The sequence below is a fragment of the Aedes albopictus genome, chromosome 1 (genome assembly GCF_035046485.1).
Source record: "Aedes albopictus strain Foshan chromosome 1, AalbF5, whole genome shotgun sequence".
Taxonomy (NCBI): Eukaryota; Metazoa; Arthropoda; class Insecta; order Diptera; family Culicidae; genus Aedes; species Aedes albopictus.
The window spans coordinates 25,714,394-25,734,179 of NC_085136.1; the positions used below are offsets into that span (position 1 = coordinate 25,714,394).

Sequence of the window (19,786 nt, forward strand, 5' to 3'; positions counted from 1 at the left end):
CGCACAGAGCAATGAAGCATACGGACGTGATCCATCAGATTCACCCAAAGGACGAAAACATGCCGTTTCTGATAAGGAAGCAGTATTCGGACAGATACGTCAGCTACAGAATAGAACTATAAAGCTATAGCTAAAGACCAACAAAAGAAAACAAACTGGAGTGCTCTATGAAACAGCATTTCCTAGAGCTAAAGGAACGAAAATACAAAAACTACGTCGAGCTATACACGGACGCCTCGAAAACTAGAGAGGGAACTGCACTAGCTGTAATAGGCATGCAAAAAGAACAAAATTAGTAGTTACTATTCCATTACGAATGCAGAGCTGCTAGCAATAGATAGGGCAATAAATTCGATTAAGGAAAAAGGTTACGAAATGGCTGTTATATTTACGGATTCAAACAGCGCCTGTCAGATGTTACTAAACAGAAGCACGATACAGGAAAACTTTATTGCGTGGAACATAATAAAAGAGCTGCAGGAAAATTCTTCATTTATCAAAATACAATGGACACCCAGTAGGGTGGCCCACACTTATATGAAAAACAAAAAAAAATCAAAAAAATGTCAAGTCTTACCTCCTAAATCAGTTGTTTTGGACTCCCAGAAGCTACGTTGGATCACTTTGCGGTCTTCGACAAAGTTCTTTGGCATATAGTCACCTACAAAAATATCAAAGGGTTTATTTATTGAACGCTTACAGGTCGTCATCGTTCCATCGTTCAACACTACTAGTCGCGAAGATTCCAACATCGTAGCTATCGATTTCCCCTTAGGACAGGCCTGTCTCGTGTCGTCCCAAATCGGATGATGGGAGTTGAAATCACCGGTTATAATTGCTTCTTCTTGTCGCCGGTCGACCATCTCTAGGAATTCCGTTAGTTTCTTTTCTATTTCTTTAGCTATTTGCGCGTTGGGTGGCGCATACACCGAGTAGACTAGCTGTGAATTGCATGTTAACTACCTTCACACCTACTACTTCCAACGGGAGGAATGGATTGGTTTTGAGTTCTTCATATTCTACATCGTCCCTCAAAAGTATTCCTACACATCCGTACCCTTCCATTCTGCGCTTGCTTACAAAGTTGTAACCTTTTATTCTAAATGTTTCCTCCGGTTTTAACCATATTTCACGGTAATTCTATTTGATTTTCATATAGGAGAAATGTTAGCTCTTCTCTTTTTTCTGGTAGTCTTACTGATTGAATGTTCGATAGCAAAATTCTGATTTTCTTACTCATTTTCCATGTCAACTGATTATTCCGCGCTGTGGTCTTCTCTGTCTATGTTTTCTCCTAGTTCGCTAACTATCTCCTTCAGAACTGTGCATATTTTGATGATCCGTCCTTCCAATGCCAGTTGGTTGCCTCACGCAATTCCCCTTTTACTGCATTTTGCAGTCTGACTATCTTCCCTATCGCTTTCCAGTTCTTCTCCATTCGATCCACTCTTCATTTTAGCTTCTTTATTTCCGCCCCGTGCTTGTTTTCGTTTCCCTTGTGTCGCTCTACTTCCTCTCCTGTTTCGTCCGCTGTTCTTTGTGGTTTTCCTTCCTGGTTCTGCTTACCGGCTTTCCTCGTTTGTGTTACTTTCTTCCCGTTTCCGCTGCTCGTTTACCTTCTCCTGATTGGGTGCCTCTTTCATCATCGCTGTCATCACTGATGTCTTCTAGCTCCAGGAATTCGTCCATCCTGGCTAGCAGCGCGAAACTGTTGCTTTCCTTCGGAAATCTTTGCGCTGCTTCCACCAGCGGTATCCGTTTTTTCTGCATCGCTTCCTTTATCTTCCGTTGACGTATCCTTTCTTTGCATTCCCGATCATCCGCGGGGTGCTGTCCTCTGCAGTTTATGCACTTCGGTTGGGCTCCACAATCTTGATTCTCGTGCTGCTCCCCTCCATACTTTTCACATTTTTTCGTCTTCTTGCAGTCTTTGGTCTTGTGGGTGAACATCCAGCAATTTGAGCATTGCTTGATGGGAAAGACGTTAATTTCCACTCTGAAGGGCACTCCGTAGATTTGCACCATTTCCGGATGCTCCTTCCCCTTGAAGGTGATTTGTCCGTCGGTTGCAGCTCGTCTCCTCTTCCCTTGCGTTTAACTCGTTCGATTATTGTGACTTCCTGATCGCTGTCCAGGTTATCTCGGATCTCCATTTCTTAGAAATTTCTCGGGACATCCTTAATTATCCCGATAATTTCGTTCTTCACTACGGGGGTGTACTTCCTCAGCCCCGTGCCCTGTAGTTTCTTGTCGTTCACTTTGGTAGCCTCGCCTGTTGAATCGAATGATATTCTGAAGCGAAACCTTCCTACGTTGCGGATATCCTTGTATCCGGCTATTCCTATGTTCGCGAGAATCTTGGCAATTTCTGCTGGGTGTTTAAACACCATTTGCTCGGCATTTGTGGGTTCCACGAAGACCGTCACGATGTTTTGAATGTGTGCGGTTGTGGGTTTGCTTGTTGTGGCTCCGTTCCTGCTCTGCTCGTCCTAACTGCGTCGTTGGGTCCTGGTCGGTGGCGTTATTTGCTTCCTGCCAGCATCCCTCATGCCGGACGCGCCGCCCTGCGTTTTGATGTACTGGTTTCTTGTTGTTGTTGTTGTTGGGTTTTTCCGTTTATGGCTTGAGATACAGTTCCTCATATCCGCCAGTAGCTACCCTCTGGTTTCTTGTGACGATCTGCGTTTTCGTCCTGTTTCCCAGCATCTTCTTTTTGTTATTCACTTCACTGTCGTTCTTATTCTAGGTTATGTCACTGCTTTTTCTTTAAACTTTTTTCCTCTTTTTCCGATTTTTCTTTTCTTAAAACTATTTACTATTACATACACTTAATTTCTAGGCTTTTCCTCTTCCGATTGGTATATACAGCATTAATATAAATTGTCTTATTCTTGAGAAATTATAGTTTTTCACACGAAGTTTTTTTTTGCGATCGGTGCAAACGGTTTAATCACATATTTGTATTATTTTAAATAGTTGCAAGGTTTAACCTGTGGTTAAACCGTTTGCACCGATCGAACGTCTACTGTACGGTGGTTACTATTTATTACCGGTCAGGCTAAGGCCGGAGTGGCCTCTGCTGTACATAGTAGCCGCCTCCATTCCACTCGGTCCATGGCTGTTTGTCTCCAGTTCCGCACTCTGCGTAGGGTCCGCAGCTCTACTTGGTCGACTCACCTAGCTCGCTGCGCTCCACGTCTTCTTGTACCGGTCGGATGACTCTCGAGAACCATTTTAGTCGGGTTGCTATCCGACATCCTGATGACGTGACCCGCCCACCGTAGCCTCCCGATTTTCGCGGTATGGACGATGGTTGGTTCTCCCAGCAGCTGATGCAGCTCGTGGTTCATCCGCCTTCTCCACGTCCCGTCTTCCATCTGCACTCCGCCGTAGATGGTACGCCATCACCTTCCGTTCGAAAACTCCAAGGGCGCGTTGGTTCTCTGCACGTAGGGTCCATGTTTCGTGCCCATAGAGAACGACCGGTCTAATCAGCGTTTTGTAGATGGTCAACTTCGTGTTACGGCGAACTTTATTCGATCGGAGAGTTCTGCGGAGTCCAAAGTAAGAACGATTTCCTGCCACAATGCGCCTCTGAATTTCTTTGCTGGTGTCGTTGTCGTCGGTCACCAGTGAGCCCAAGTACACGAATTCTTCAACCGCCTCCATTTCATCACCGTCGATATGAATTCGGGGTGGCGGGCGCGGTGATTCCTCCCTGGAGCCCTTAGCCATCATGTACTTTGTCTTCGACACATTAATGACTAATACGATCCGCCTGGCTTCACTCTTTAGTCGAATGTACGTTTCCGCCATCGTCTCAAATTTACGAGCAATAATATCAATATCATCGGCGAAACCAAGCAGCTGAACGGACTTCCTGAAAATCGTCCCACTCGTGTTTATCCCCGCTCTTCTTATTACACCCTCCAAAGCAATGTTGAACAGCAAGCACGAAAACCCATCACCTTGCCGTAACCCTCTGCGAGATTCGAAGGGACTCGAGAGTGTCCCTGATACTCGAACTACGCACATCACTCGATCCATCGTCGCCTTGATCAACCGTATCGATTTATCCGGGAATCCGTATTCGTGCATAATCTGCCATAGCTGTTCTCGATCGATTGTATCATACGCCGATTTGAAATCGATGAACAAGTGATGTGTGGGCACGTTGTATTCGCGGCATTTCTGCAACACCTGGCGGATGGCGAACATCTGGTCCGTTGTAGCGCGTTCACCCATGAATCCAGCCTGATATTGCCCCACGAACTCTCTTGCAATCGGTGATAGACGGCGGCATAAAATTTGAGAGAGTATCTTGTAGGCAGCGCTCAGTAGTGTGATCGCGCGGTAGTCCCCGCAATCCAACTTGTCGCCCTTTTTGTAGATGGGACACACGATACCTTCCATCCATTCCTCCGGTAATACTTCCTCCTCCCAAATCTTGGTAATGACCCAGTGTAGTGCTCTCACCAGTGCTTCTCCACCGTATTTTAGAAGCTCGCTTGGTAGTTGATCTGCTCCAGCGGCTTTGTTGTTTTTCAACCGGCCAACCTCCTCCTCAATCTCTTGAAGGTCAGGGGCCGGAAGTCTTTCGTCCTGTGCACATACTCCTAGATCTGTTACCACGCCACCTTCGGTACTTGCAATGTCGCCATTGAGGTGCTCATCGTAATGCTGCCGCCACCTCTCGACCACCTCACGCTCGCTCGTGAGAATATTCCCGTGATTATCTCGGCACATGTCGGCTTGTGGCACAAAGCCTCTGCGCGAGCGGTTCAGCTTCTCGTAGAACTTTCGTGTGTCCTTAGCGCGGTACAGCTCTTCCATCGCTTCGCGATCTCGTTCTTCCTGCTGGCGCTTCTTCATCCGGAAGACTGAGTTCTGCCTGTTCCGCGCCTGTTTGTAACGTGCCTCATTCGCTCTCGTACGGTGTTGCAGCATTCTCGCCCATGTTGCATTCTTCTCGTTTTTCAACTGTTCACATTCGTCGTCGTACCAGTCGTTTCTGTGATTCGGAGTCGCGAAGCCTAGTGCTGTAGCCGAGGTACTACCTATGGCGGATCGGATGTCCCTCCAGCCATCTTCAAGTGTAGCTGCGCCAAGCTGCTCTTCCGTTGGTAGGGCCACTGCTAACTGCTGCGCGTAGTCTTGAGCCACTTCTACGTTACGAAGTTGCTCGATGTTGAGCCGCGGCGTTCGACTTCGACGCGTGGTGATAACTGTCGAAAGTTTTGAGCGCATGCATACAGCGACTAAGTAGTGATCCGAATCTATATTCGCACTGCGGTATGTGCGGACGTTGGTTATATCTGAGAAGAATTTACCGTCGATTAGAACGTGGTCGATTTGGTTTTCTGTTTGATGGTCGGGTGATCTCCAGGAGGCTTTGTGGATATCTTTGCGGGAGAAGAAGGTGCTTCGGACTACCATCCCACGGGAGGCTGCAAAGTTTACGCATCGCTGACCGTTATCATTCGATACGGCGTGCAGGCTGTTTCGCCCGATTACCGGTCTGTACATTTCCTCCCTTCCTACCTGCGCGTTCATGTCGCCGACAACGATTTTCACGTCACGCGGCGAGCAACCATCGTATGTTTGCTCTAACTGCGCGTAGAACGCTTCTTTCTCGTCATCGGGTCTCCCTTCGTGTGGGCAGTGGACGTTGATGATGCTGTAGTTGAAGAAACGGCCCTTAACTCTCAACATGCACATCCTTGCATTGATCGGCTGCCACCCGATCACACGTTGTCGCATCTTGCCCAACACTATAAATCCTGTTCCCAGTTCATTAGTGGTGCCACAGCTTTGGTAGAAGGTAGCCACTCGATGCCCGCTTTTCCACACTTTCTGTCCAGTCCAACAAAGTTCCTGCAACGCCACGATGTCGAAGTTGCGGGGATGTAGTTCGTCGTAGATTATCCTGTCACATCCTGCGAAACCTAATGACTTGCAATTCCATGTTCCAAGTTTCCAATCGTAGTCCTTATTTCGTCGCGTGGGTCTTTGCCGATTGTATCGAGTCGTATTTTCTCCTATGTTATTCGCAATGGGGATTTTTACGGGTGGCTTATTGGGCCTACGCCAACACTCCTGTCTCGCCGGAGGGCCATCGTGCCAGTTCTGTTTAACGTCCCAACCAACACTGGGACGACCACGCTGATGGGGCTACCACCTTGGATCTAGCTGGGCGTGGTGCAGCGTTTCTTACTCAGCCGCTGGATGCCAGAACAGACGCTGTTTGAGCCGCACCTCCTTGGTGAACAGACACTCGGATCGTACCTCCTCAATCTAGCTGAAGTCAGAAAATAGAGTTAATAAACTATAGAGGACGAATGTCGCTGGCGTCGCCACCGCAACATCTCTTGCTGGAGAAGATAGGGAGGGATATAAGTGTCAAAGCGAAAAAGTATGCAGTTTGACAGATAGATACCCGACATGTTTCGGAACGAGAACAAAGGGAACAGCAGCGACATTCGTCCTCTATAGTATATTAACTCTATTAGTCAGAAGGACAACAGTGCCCAGGCTGCACTACCAGCTAAGCACACAACTCTTAGCTGGCGGTCTTGTAGAGACTATGCGATATCTTCAACTGGTCACTCTATCTATGAACTATTGTGTGACGTTCTGAGCTCTTCCCGGATAAAAACTAACCATAGGGTATTTGGTGAAAACCATTCCTGTACCATACAGTGTACCAGCTACAATATAGTGTATTGTAATGGAATGGTTCGCTAAAAGCTTTGCACATTGGTAGCTACTATACATTTACATCCGATCTTTATGTAACAATATATTATACTGTTTTTCTTACGTTTGAACCATTCACTATTCCGAAACAATCTTTTTCCGTGCATTTTTAATTATTTATTCAGTTTATGATTTTTTCCGTGCTTTGTTTTGTTGATGTTCGTGACATTTTTGTTGCAAAGGAAATGAAAGAGAAAAAAGTGAATAAGTTGAAACATCTATTTGAAGTCAATAAAATGTTTAAATAAAGTGGTAAACCAGGTGTCCTAAGGACTGCATATCCAAGAGATATAGTGGGCTAGGTATGTAGAGTGCGATGAGAGGAATACGAATGTAGGTCAACCCGGAAAGACGCAGTCCAGATTACCGTAAATCAGTGGATGAGTTCAACACTATTCTTTCTCTTCTTCTCTCATGTGAAATTGCCTTGTACAACAACCGAATTAAATGCGATTTATCTTTGACATTTTTAACATAAGGACTGGACACTGAAAAGACTTCTGATATAAGTTCGTCTTCGCTTTTTAACCTAACTTATAGTTGAATCGAACTTGACAGTTTTCTCATGAGTTGTTATGTACATATTTTATAGTTCAGTCAAACTGGAGCCTCAATATTGCAATAACGGTTAAGCACGCTGTAAAGATACTTATGTACCTCGTCACCCACTTCATGCAACTACATTAGTGGTCTAATAACACTTAGCGCGCTAGGCATAGTTCCATCATGCCGCTCAAAGTGTTGCCACAAATAATGCTTAGTTTGCAAAACCCAGTTATCTGGCTGGTGGGACATGGGAGCCTAAGCTTCAACTGTTAATGCAATCAGAGGCTACTCAGACTTAGACGAGTTTAGGTTAGTTTGGCTAGAACTGCCATTATCGAAGGAACATGACGAGATAATATAACATTATATGGTTTATCTAATGTAAAATAATCAGTGTACGCAGAATATAGCACCGCAAGCGAAAAATAGGCAACAAAGAAGGCACGGCAACAACGCTTTGTTTTTTCGTTAGCAGATAATGACAAAATCGATCCCGAGTTTGTTCATAACAAAAACGGTAGGAATATTTGTCTCGTTCTATTCACATCGTGATTTTCGCATTGTTTTACAACTGAAACTCGACTCTGAGGATGGCAAGAGTCTTGATTCGTCCAAATGCTCCTGAATTCGATGATGTGGGTCGAAAATTTCAGCGGAAAAGCCGAAATATCGGCACTCGCACGGCAAGCGATATTTGTTTTATTGCTCTCATCGCTTGACATGCGTTTGTTGCGGAGCGCCTTTGTTACCGACATACACCGCTTAGGACAAAGCGTTTGTTTTTCGGCGTGATCCGTTTTTCGTACCCTGAAAATAATACAACATAACAAAAGAAAACCATTTCAAAACCATGATTAAATTTATAACCTGTAGTGAAATTACAATTAAAAACAATATATTTACGGTACATTTTATTGTTTGAAACCATACGTGTACCATACAATGTACGGTATATTAAAGCCCACGTATCAGTATTTCAAACAATTCATTTACAATAAAATGTATGGTTTTGTAAAAAAATATATATGGAGAAAAATATTTTTTTATATTGTTACGATACTTAACAACCCGTATAGTATATTGTAAAAATCTTATTTACAATTCACCATACAGTTGTCTACATTACATCTTATTGTTTTTGTATTTTTTATTTTTACAGTGGTGTTTATTGTAACAATATGGTTCTAAATAGTACTGTTACAATACAACATTTGGTTTTTCTACTGTATTTTTTATTCGGGAATTGTCAGGGCGTTCGTGAAAGACATTATTTACATTAGGTTTTAGTCTATGTTAGCCGTTCGACAATAAAGCATGTAAAACGTATATGTCTAGTCTCCGGTTTTATTCCATCACGCGTTACCGAAAGTATTCCCGGTAGTTTTCTCGGTTCTTTCGGTGTTGTCCGCTGTTACACCTGTGTCCGCTGGTCGACGTTTCCCACAGGTTATGGCCCAGATCCGGAATAAAGCTCGGTTAAAGTGATTCGGAATAACAGACATTGGCATTTTTGCGGCGTGGCATACAGCCGCAGGAGGAGGAACAATAGACATTGTCCGTACTGTTGTTTCGGAGCCAGTGCAGAAGTCCGTGTAGTTCTTTGTTTCGACGGCGGTTTGTTGATTGCTAGTCTGGCGTGGTGAAAGCGAAAGTTCAGTAGTTGATTTCAGTGCGAATCCAGCAGCCTTTTGTTTACGTGGTGTTACCGTATACTGTTATAGTCAGTAGAGGAATAAAATGGCTGAGAAATATCTGTTTGCCCGCCTCAATCACCAAAATTATCAAACTTGGAAAACTCGCATGGAGATGCTTCTCAAGAGAGAGGAGCTATGGTTCGTCATCGGGAAGGCAAGACCGGCGACAGTGGATGCTGCTTGGACGAAAGCCGACGAGAAATGCCTAGCGACTGTTGTGCTATACATCGAGGATAGTCAGCTTAATCTCGTGAAAGATAGTGTGTCAGCCAAAGAAGTTTGGGACAAATTGAAAGACTACCACCAAAAGGCAACCATGACGTCTCGTGTGTCTCTATTAAAGAAGATTTGTAGTCACAACATGGCAGAAGGTGGTGATATGGAGGCACATTTGTTGGAGCTGGAAGAGCTGTTCGACCGTTTGGCGTGTGCAGGACAGGCGATGGAGAACTCGCTGAAGATAGCCATGATTCATCGTAGTCTTCCTGATTCGTATGGCAACTTGGTGACAGCGCTGGAAAGCAGACCAGAAGCAGACTTGACAATTGATTTCGTTAAGCGGAGGATACTGGACGAACACCAACGACGAGTTGAACGAGGCGGTGAAAGTTCTGAGAGGGCGATGAAGATGCAGTCTAAAGCGAGGAAGGAGATAATCTGTTTCCACTGCCAAAAGCCAGGACACTACAAGCGGAATTGTCGACTACTGCAGGAACAGAAGAAAAGTGAAAGTGATGCCTCAAAAGCGAAGAAAGCTGCGGAAAGAGAATCTCCTGTGTGTTTCTCAGTTAGTGCTTCTCGGAACAATGGATGCTGGTACATCGATAGCGGTTGTTCCAGCCATATGACCAGCAACAAGGCATTCTTTTCAAAGCTGGACGAATCAGTACAGACTAAAGTGGTACTTGCTGATGGATCGGTGGCCAAAACGTACGGTATTGGAGAGGGACCTGTGATGTGCGTGAATGGTAGTGGTGCCGTGAACAAAGTTATCTTCAAGGATGTGCTCTACATTCCAGCCTTGGATGGCGCACTGATGTCAGTGAGTAAGTTGACAGAAAAGGGGTTCTCAGTGCGGTTCAGTGCGTCGGCTTGTGAAATAGTGAACACTGCGGGAAATGTGGAAGCTTTTGGTGAACTAAGTAGCAACATGTACATTTTGAAGACGGCGTGTGAAGCAAATCGTGTTGATTGCCCAGGAAAGCAGCATCATCTCGCAAATTGCCAACATACCTGGCACAGGCGTTTTGGGCACCGGGATCCAGCAGTTCTGGGTCGATTTGTGAAAGAAGGTCTCGGAACCGGTTTCAAAATGCAGGACTGTGGAATCAGACACGTCTGTGAGCACTGTCTGGCCGGTAAGTCAACCCGTATCCCCTTTCCAAAAGTAAGCAAGAACAGGGCCACACGCGTTCTTGACCTGATTCATACTGATGTATGTGGGCCAATTGATACAGTTACGCCAGGGGGAAGTCGCTATCTAATGACTTTAATAGACGACTTTAGTCGTTATACGGTCGTTTGTTTGCTGCAGCGAAAATCTGACGCCGCCGGATGTATCAAGCGTTTTGTGGCATACACGAAGGAACGATTTGGAAGAGTTCCGTGTGCTATTCGTTCAGATGGAGGAGGAGAGTATGTAAACCGCGAACTAAAGCATTTTTATGATCAAGAAGGAATCAAGGCTCAATTTACGACAGCATACTCTCCGCAACAAAACGGAGTCGCGGAACGAAAGAATAGGACGCTTCAGGAAATGGTAACATGTATGCTGTTAGATGCCGGTCTCGATCGCAAGTACTGGGGAGAGGCAGTTGTAACGGCGGCGTACGTGCAAAATCGTCTACCCTCTCGTTCGGTCGATACTACTCCGTACGAAAGATGGTTTGGCGAGAAACCTGATATGGACCATTTAAGAGTTTTCGGATGCACGGCTGATGTTCGCACGGGTTCGAACAAGAATGGTGGGACGCAGACATTGATTTTCGTCGGATATTGTGAAGAGAAAAAGGCCTACAGATTCATCAATCCAAGCAACGATAAAATCGCAATTAGTTGTGATGCCAGTTTCAACGAGTTGCAGAAAGACATCATGACGTCCGAAGGTTCTGTTGAAGATGTATCCGTCGGAGACAATGGTTGGTTTGACGTGATGCAACGACAGCAAGAACGATCCCTGCCTGATCACCGAGTTGCAGTTCAGGAGGAGAAACAAGCGGAGTTAAGGGAAGAGGTGCAGTGCAACAATGAAGAAGTAGGTACGGAATCTGTAGCAGAGGAAACTGTACCAATCGAGAATACCAAGCGAAGTAACAGAGGTAAATTACCTCGTCGATTTGAGGATTTCGAGGTCGATTTTGGATTGGCGACTATTCAACGGCCGAAGAAAAACTCGAAAAAGTGAAACTGAAGTGTTTTTTTTTTGTTCGAACTCAATTTTTAGAAGAAGACATTTGGCATGAAGTATGCTATCAGTGTTTTTATGTTTCAAGAAACTGTTGATGATATCGAGGAGGAGTGTAGAGACTATGCGATATCTTCAACTGGTCACTCTATCTATGAACTATTGTGTGACGTTCTGAGCTCTTGTCAGGGCGTTCGTGAAAGACATTATTTACATTAGGTTTTAGTCTATGTTAGCCGTTCGACAATAAAGCATGTAAAACGTATATGTCTAGTCTCCGGTTTTATTCCATCACGCGTTACCGAAAGTATTCCCGGTAGTTTTCTCGGTTCTTTCGGTGTTGTCCGCTGTTACACCTGTGTCCGCTGGTCGACGTTTCCCACAGGTCTTTGTCATCGCTTGACCCGTGGAAGCCAGAGAAGTTGTTATAGAGAAGCGCGAAGAGGATTTAGGTTATGTTTATTTACATCACGCCCAATAACAATCAATTTTTGCGGTGAACAAAATTATATTTTCGCGTGTGTGTTAGTTTGATCTGCCCTTAAGATGTCAAGCATACAAGTGACGTCATGCTTTGCACCAACACACTTTCATGTGCTTTCATGTTGCGCTTTGTTTCCCATGTTTTTCTATTTCCTTGAATTTGCTCGATTGGGACCGCGTTTGATGGTTCAATTGGAACCTTTGGTTTCAGTCTTCGCGCATCTCTATAACAACTTCTCTGGTGGAAGCATGAGGTAGGAACTTGTGAGGACCAGAGCTATATGGGCCTTTTCATTTGACGTCTTAAATCAGCTGATTGTTCGGGCGTTTGACAGTTCTTCTATGAAGATGACACGTTCTTGTTAGCAGCTGTTGTTCAAGCTTCGTAAACAAATGCATGCACGGATCTGTCACATGAAAAGGCCTATTGGACGCTCTCCTTATCGACTCACCGTTTTGCAGCCCACTGTACGGTGGTACCATAGACTAATTTCAAGACCTCGATGTACCAAAGAAAACCACTAATTTTTTTGTGTCCTTGTCCTGCTTTGTCAGTTACGCCCTATACTCCATTGCACGGTGACATCATCAAGAAATCACTCTCTTTCTCTCCTACTGAGAATTCGAAAACAACAGGACCAACACATGTCAAATTTGACAGGTACTGGTCCTGTTGTTTTCAAACTCTCTGAGAGAGCGAAAGAGATAGAATTTCGCCGTGAGGTGGTCTATAGAGATAAGTGACATTTCAACACACGAACACTAGCGCAAATTTTTCCTCACACAAAAGTGCACGCCGATTGAAAGGCTACTCAGATTGCATATGCAAATATTACCCAATCGATTTGGGTAAAACGGGTAAATAATGATAAAACTAACGTCCGGGGCAAGAGTGCAAATATTTTCCTCGCAGTTTCACAACTACATCTACAAAAAAGGCACGCATACATTTGAACGTGATTACCTCTATTCGCGGAAATATTATGATCGCCCAATGTCTGTCTCAGCGGTCTGTCAGCAAAAATTGTTGATAAACAAAAGCAGTTGCCTGACAGTGGGCAAAAAAAAAAACAAGTTCTACGATTTTTCTTCTCGCATCAGGAAATGACCGAGACCGGCCAAACGCCGCTCGCAAAGGGAAGGAAGGGAACCTACTCCCAACGCGCCCCTTTTTGTCGTTTGTGCATGCAGCAGTACCCCGAGGATGATTTGCTGGAAATATTCTCCCATGCATTTCCCTGCGAGAAGCGAATCTTCCAAGCCACTGGAATTAAGGTTTGTAACATTACATGGACCATCGGAGGAAAGTGGAAAGATACGATAAACAAACTGACCAAAAATTTAATGATCAGATTATCAGTGTTTTCAATACGAGTGGAAATTGTAGTGGTCACACTGCTGAAAGCCACTCACTGGAAGGTAGATTGAATGATGAGAATGAGAGAAGAAGTATAGGTCTGACGAGTGAGCTGGAGGAATAATGTTAAGGGCGGACGGGACGGTCGAGGAAATATCCGCCATTGCTCTGTTTCTACTAAGATGGTAATCTCAGATTCTACTTCATATAATGGAACAAAAATCTATCATTGTGTATGCTCACTTGCAGTGCATATGCTGATTGTTTTTCAGCCTCATCTGTGCGATAGAAATCGAGATTACCATCTTCAAAATCGCGAGGCAATTTTTTAGAAAGAGAGGGAAGATAGGAAAAATAACACAGCGTCTCGATTCACCTTAATAACACAGTTTGAGATTGCATCCCAACTGATTCGGACGTGTTTTTCTTTATTTGGAGTCACGATACTTTATTAGCTACTCGGTCCCGTTTCATCAACAGTTGAACGTATCAGAAATGTGCTATTGTAGGGTTCCAATTACTAGTGTCCTGGCGCTTTTAGATTGGTATAAACATTTTCCGTTCCAGCCTCGCCGGAATGATCCCGTCACCCGAATGTGTACCACCTGCCGGATGATGGTCGATATGATCGTGTCCTTCCAGGAAATTTGCCAACAGACGGAACTGCTGATGCGAAAAAGTGCTGGTTCGAGTCACATAGTTGTTGCAGACGATGATCGTTGGGACAAAACCGCCTGGCTGATTGAATCGCTGTTCAAGGGGGTAACCCAACATCGACAGGCTTTGATGCTGGTAGACTCGCATGGTGATGGAGATGAGAATACAGCTACCATAGAGGCGGAGCAAGAAATCTTCCAAGTTAGCCAAGCTGATGCCCTGACGGGAGAGGGGAAATATTTGCAAGAGGAGAGTGGCGAGGAGGAAGAAGATGAAAAAGTTGTGGGTGTTCCGGTTGCACAACTGCTACTGGATATAAAAACTGAAGAAGTGGAGGAGGAGAACGACCAAGGCATAAATTATCGGTATGAAGATGAACCGGAATCAGACGAGGACAGCGAAAATGAACAAAAACCGAAGAAGAAGCGAAATCGCAAGAGAGAAAACGGAGTGAAACCGCGGGTGAGGAATGCAAAAATAATGTGCGATACCTGTGGAGAACTGGTGTCGCAGCTCTCCCTTGAGGGGCACCTGAATCGGCATCTGGGTGTGACGCCGTTCGTATGCGAGATAGAGGGATGTGGCAGTCGGTTATACTCTAAGTACAGTCTAAAGCGGCACATGCATCTGCACAAGAGCACAACAAAGTACTATGACTGCCCGGATTGTGGCAAACGGATGTCGGGAACAAGTGTTTGGATTCGACACAAGAAGATACACACCGAAGAACCGAAACACGAATGTAACATTTGTGGAAAGAAGTTCCGAAGGAAGTAGGTCAGCCAACTATGAGTAAGTGTACAGGCTAAGCAACGGTTTGTTTATGTTATTTCAGATTTGCATTGAAGCTTCACTCGGTGGTTCATACGGGAGCGGCGCAGTTCCCGTGTGAAATTTGCGGCAAGCGCTTCAACGTGAAACACAATCTCGGAACTCACTACAAAACGCACAAGCGGGATGGGACCTGGCCAGAGATGCAAACGAAAGAGGTATATCACCAGGAAAACTATGAACCTAGCGAGCAAAACGGTTAGAAAAACAGGACGATCGTTAAATGTATTCTATGGAAATCAAGGTGCTTACATTGCTTTTTATATCACAGAATCCTATTCAAGTTCCTTCACTTCAACAGGTTCTTCGGAATGATACCTCTCGATGTGATTCTTTAGCAAACAGTTGTACTGAAACTGCTTCCCGCACTCTCCACAAAGGAAAGGCTTCTCGTTGGTGTGTATTCGCTGGTGAACACGCAAGGTGTAAGCCAGGGCAAAGCGCTTGTTGCACACTCCACACACGTGTTCCCGATTCTCTGGCGTCTGGTGTGACTTCATGTGCTTCCACATGCTTCTCCTACAAAGGGACAAGGATTTCAGATAATTTCAAACACTGCTGATACCCCGGAAAGTATACTTGTTCCTCATTAGCTTTCCGCACACCTCGCAGGGAAGCTTCGGATCCTCGTGGTAGGAGATGTGCGTATTGTAGATTCCCTGAGTCTTGCACTTCTTGCCACAGGTTGAACAGCTCCTGTAGAAGTAATCCGAGTGCCACAACTTCTTGTGTCGATTCAGCAGATCGACTCCGGAAAAGGCACTGCTGCACCCGGGATGATCGCATTCGTAGGGCTTCTTTTCTGAAAGGAAGATTTCTTCAATCGTTTTAGTCGCTTAAAGCGTGCTGGATGCTTACTTTCATGCTCGTTCATATGCGCCTTCATCTTCCAACTATCATACTGTTTTTCACACACGGTACACGAGACTTTCTTACGCTTGCTCGTTTTTTCTTCAATTGATTTCGGTTTGACAGGCTTCTTAGATGCTGCTTTATCCAGCTGAGCATTAAGGTCTCGAAATTGCTTCAACAGATGCCTCTGAGTCTCCTTGATGTTATTCAACTTGTAACTCATCTTCGAAACTGCTTTGCTTCGGAATGAGTCGTGCCACAACGATACCATTTCCAAGCACTGCCGACACATATTACAAATCCATAAGGTTTGCGCGCTTCTACCTTTGAAATACCTTCTCACCACATCCACAGTATCTTCAGGAACTTTTTGACCAACATCTAACGAACACACCTGACACATCCCCCCTTCGCCGATCGTTTGCTGCGCTTCCAAGAACTTGGTGATCTCTTGAATAATCTCCGGATCCGGTTCTTCTGGTGCCACGACGGGCAAGTCCTCTGCCACACCTATCTCCCTCCCCTCTTTACCCTCACCACCGGTTTTGGCCGAGTTGAACAACTCCCGCTCGATTTCCAGCGATCCCGCCAGATAGGACTCCGAGTCCGGCACTATGCTATCGTACAGATAGTCCACCTGCTGCTTGTGCTTCACAATCAACTCCGAGCAGCTCTCCAGCGCCTTCCGGGGCGCTTCGTCCATCCACTCGCCGACCTCCAGAATGACAAAGTCCTCCAACAGCAGCCGGTTGGTCTTGAAGCATGCGTTCCGGAACTCGGTCGTGATGAACAGTAGCGCCGCACAGTTCCGGCAGATTTTGGTCAGATTGTCCTGCTGGGTGACCCGAATCGAGGTGCATTCGAAAATCTGATGCGCGATGCTGTATTCCTGGCCGGAGAAAATGCTCTCCAGGAAGGTGTCGTCGCAAACCCGAAGGCACAGCCGACACTGGTGCGGATCGTTGATGACACTGCGGTAGGGAACGTCCATATCCTGCTGCCGGGACAAAAACGGGTTGTTCGCGTAGGTACGCCAGAAACGAACACAGGATGTTGTTTTGACGGAATTCCTGACCTTCGGTATCAGGGTAGGAGAATAAGGTAAAAGTGCGCATGTGCCGGACTTCCCGGGAATTGTACACTGACAATGAGAGTACCACGTGGGTTGCATTTCTAACGGTTTAGGTAGGCCATATGAATAAATCTGAGTATAGATACTCTTTATACTAAATCTATGTGAAGCCGTGGAGTAAATCTCTGTGAATCTTCACAGAGAACTGAGTCCTCGGGAATTCCTACAAGGAATCATCGGAAATTCCTCTAGGAGTGCTTTTCTAGAGGAATTATTGAGTGATTACCCTGATGATCCTCCAAGGGATCCTCGGGAATTTCTCCATCAGCTCTTCAGGAATCTCTGCAGAGGTATCCAGGCAATTTCTACAGAAGTACCCGAAAGTTTATCTTGGAACTCCCAGGGAATTCTTTTGGGAGTTTCATAGAAATTTCTCCACAAATCCCCAAGATTGTTCCTAGGAATTCCCCGAAAATCCCTTCATGGCTTCCCCACTAAAACCACGGGAATTCCTATAGAAGTTTCCAAAAATTCTTGCAGCATTTGTGGTAAAATCCCTTCAGTATTTCCCTGGGAATTCATCAATGGTTTTCCTGAAAAAAAAAACTACATAAATTATACGAAAATTTCATCCAGAATTGGCACGAAACTTACTTTAGAAGATCACCAAGAAGTCCTCCGGTAATAATGCATGGTTCTCTCCAGGATTTCCCGAAAATTCCTAAAGAAGCTCTTCGGATTTATTTTCACGAGTTCAACAAAAAAAATCTGAAAATTCCTGCAGGAGTTCCTCGGGTAGTTCTCCGGGAATTCCTTGAAAATTCCTTCAGAATATCCAAGGGAATTCCTCCAGAAGATTCTCGGGAAGGATGCTGGGTCATTAGGCCGAATGGTCATCAGGACGAATTGAAAGTTAGCCGTTGTTTTTACCTTTTCCAACAATTTTTGCCAAAAACTAGTTTAACAATGAAACTAGAAAGAATAGCCTATGTTTTAAAGAAGGAAAAAAATATGAATTGAATATCAGCAGTTTCAGCGCCAAAAACTATTTTAGCAATGATACTAGAAAGAACACCCTTTCCTTCTTTTAAATGAAGGAAAAATTCATGGGTAAAATATCAGTAGATTCAGCATAAATAAAGTATCTTCGTGCCTGTCACACGATACACACATGCAAAATGGTCATTTACAGAGGAAACTCTCAGTTAATAACTGTGGAAGTGTTCATAGAACACTAAGCTGAGAAGCAGGCTTTGTCTCAGTAGGGACGTAACGGCAAGAAGAAGACCCAATGACCATTTGGCCTAATGACCATTCGGCCTAATGACCATTCGGCCTAATGACCATTCGGCCTAATGACCATTCGGCCTAATGACCATTCGGCCTAATGACCATTCGGCCTAATGACCATTCGGCCTAATGACCATTCGGCCTAATGACCATTCGGCCTAATGACCATTCGGCCTAATGACCATTCGGCCTAATGACCATTCGGCCTAATGACCATTCGGCCTAATGACCATTCGGCCTAATGACCATTCGGCCTAATGACCATTCGGCCTAATGACCATTCGGCCTAATGACCATTCGGCCTAATGACCATTCGGCCTAATGACCATTCGGCCTAATGACCATTCGGCCTAATGACCATTCGGCCTAATGACCATTCGGCCTAATGACCATTCGGCCTAATGACCATTCGGCCTAATGACCATTCGGCCTAATGACCATTCGGCCTAATGACCATTCGGCCTAATGACCATTCGGCCTAATGACCATTCGGCCTAATGACCATTCGGCCTAATGACCATTCGGCCTAATGACCATTCGGCCTAATGACCATTCGGCCTAATGACCATTCGGCCTAATGACCATTCGGCCTAATGACCATTCGGCCTAATGACCATTCGGCCTAATGACCATTCGGCCTAATGACCATTCGGCCTAATGACCATTCGGCCTAATGACCATTCGGCCTAATGACCATTCGGCCTAATGACCATTCGGCCTAATGACCATTCGGCCTAATGACCATTCGGCCTAATGACCATTCGGCCTAATGACCATTCGGCCTAATGGCCATTCGGCCTAATGACCATTCGGCCTAATGGCCATTCGGCCTAATGACCATTCGGCCTAATGACCTTCGGCCGAATGGCCTGACATCCTCGGGAAGTCATACTGGAGTTCCTTGGAAATTCTTCCAGGAGGTCTCTGGCATTTCTCTAGGAGATGGAGTTCCTCGGAAATTCTTCCAGGAGATCTTCTGGCATTTCTCCAGGAGATCTACAGGAATTCGTCCAGAAGATCCTCGGGAATTTCTCCTGGAGATCGTCAGGAATTCCCCTAGGAATTTCTTAGGATTTCCACCAGAAATCCTTCGGGTACTCCACCTGGAATTCTACGAGAATTCCTCCATAAGTTTCCCGAGATTTCTTCCAGGAGTTCCTCAGACATTCCTCCATGGGTTCCTCGAAAATTCCTTCAGGAGTTCCTCCAGGAATTTCTCGGCAATTCCTCCATTAATTCTTCGGGAATTCATCCTGGAGATCTTTGGAAACCCTTGCAGAAGAACCTTGAAAAACCTTCCAGGAGATCCTTGGTGATCCTCCAAGAAATCCACGAGAGTTGCTCCAGGAGATCCTCGGCAATTTTTCCAGGAGTTCCTCGGAATCTCTACAGCAGATCCTTGAGAATTCCTCAAGGAGTTCATCGGAAATTCCTCCAGGAGTTCATCGGGAATCCCTCCTGGAATTACTTTAAGAGTTTATCGGGAATACCTCCAGGAGTTCTCGAGAACTCCCCCAGCAGTTCCTCGGCAATTCTCTCTGGGATTCCTCGGAAATCCCTTCAAGAGAATTCCTTAGGAGTTTCTGGGGGTTTTTTTTTTTGAAGCCCCTCGAGAATTTCTCTAGATTTCCCGTACACCTACTGCAGGAGTTTCCCGTGATTTCCCAAGAATTTCCTCAAGTTATTCATAGGAACATCCATTTAAACTTCTGATAAACTCCTAAGAATTTCTTGATAATCCCCTGGAAGTATTCCCGAGAAAATTCTAGAAGGCTTCTCGAAAAACTCCTGGAGGAATTCCCTCGGATCTCCTAGTGAATTTCCACAGGAACTTTTTTGGGAAT

General features: G+C 45.2%; 2 protein-coding genes across 3 annotated transcripts; one reads left to right on the forward strand and one right to left on the reverse strand.

The window, feature by feature from the left end:
• The first annotated feature begins 12,923 nt into the window (after positions 1-12,923).
• LOC109428384 (zinc finger protein 652) lies at positions 12,924-14,971 on the forward strand. Of its 2 annotated transcripts, none has more exons than XM_019704107.3 (3): positions 12,924-13,158; positions 13,808-14,670; positions 14,733-14,971. In XM_019704107.3, the coding sequence occupies exons 1-3, from the start codon at positions 12,988-12,990 to the stop codon at positions 14,929-14,931; spliced, it is 1,233 nt and encodes a 410-aa protein (XP_019559652.2). In that variant the 5' UTR covers positions 12,924-12,987; the 3' UTR covers positions 14,932-14,971. The 2 variants fall into 2 exon arrangements, with proteins under 2 accessions (XP_019559652.2, XP_019559653.2); XM_019704108.3 differs by lacking the exon at positions 12,924-13,158 and adding an exon at positions 13,215-13,745.
• LOC109428386 (GDNF-inducible zinc finger protein 1-like) lies at positions 14,935-17,302 on the reverse strand. The gene is made up of 3 exons (XM_019704110.3): positions 15,587-17,302; positions 15,308-15,530; positions 14,935-15,247 (listed from the first exon to the last, which is right to left on the reverse strand). The coding sequence occupies exons 1-3, from the start codon at positions 16,749-16,751 to the stop codon at positions 15,004-15,006; spliced, it is 1,632 nt and encodes a 543-aa protein (XP_019559655.3). The 5' UTR covers positions 16,752-17,302; the 3' UTR covers positions 14,935-15,003.
• Positions 17,303-19,786: the final 2,484 nt, after the last annotated feature.

Excerpts from the sequence above, each read along its gene's own strand:
- LOC109428384 (XM_019704107.3), top strand. The coding sequence starts at position 12,988 with ATGACCGAGACCGGCCAAACGCCGCTCGCAAAGGGAAGGAAGGGAACC. Across the intron at positions 13,159-13,807 it reads TCCAAGCCACTGGAATTAAG|CCTCGCCGGAATGATCCCGT; the intron begins GTTTGTAACATT and ends TTTCCGTTCCAG. Across the intron at positions 14,671-14,732 it reads GGAAAGAAGTTCCGAAGGAA|ATTTGCATTGAAGCTTCACT; the intron begins GTAGGTCAGCCA and ends ATGTTATTTCAG.
- LOC109428386 (XM_019704110.3), bottom strand. The coding sequence starts at position 16,751 with ATGCAACCCACGTGGTACTCTCATTGTCAGTGTACAATTCCCGGGAAG. Across the intron at positions 15,531-15,586 it reads GCATATGAACGAGCATGAAA|AAAAGAAGCCCTACGAATGC; the intron begins GTAAGCATCCAG and ends TCTTCCTTTCAG. Across the intron at positions 15,248-15,307 it reads GGAAAGCTAATGAGGAACAA|GAGAAGCATGTGGAAGCACA; the intron begins GTATACTTTCCG and ends GTCCCTTTGTAG.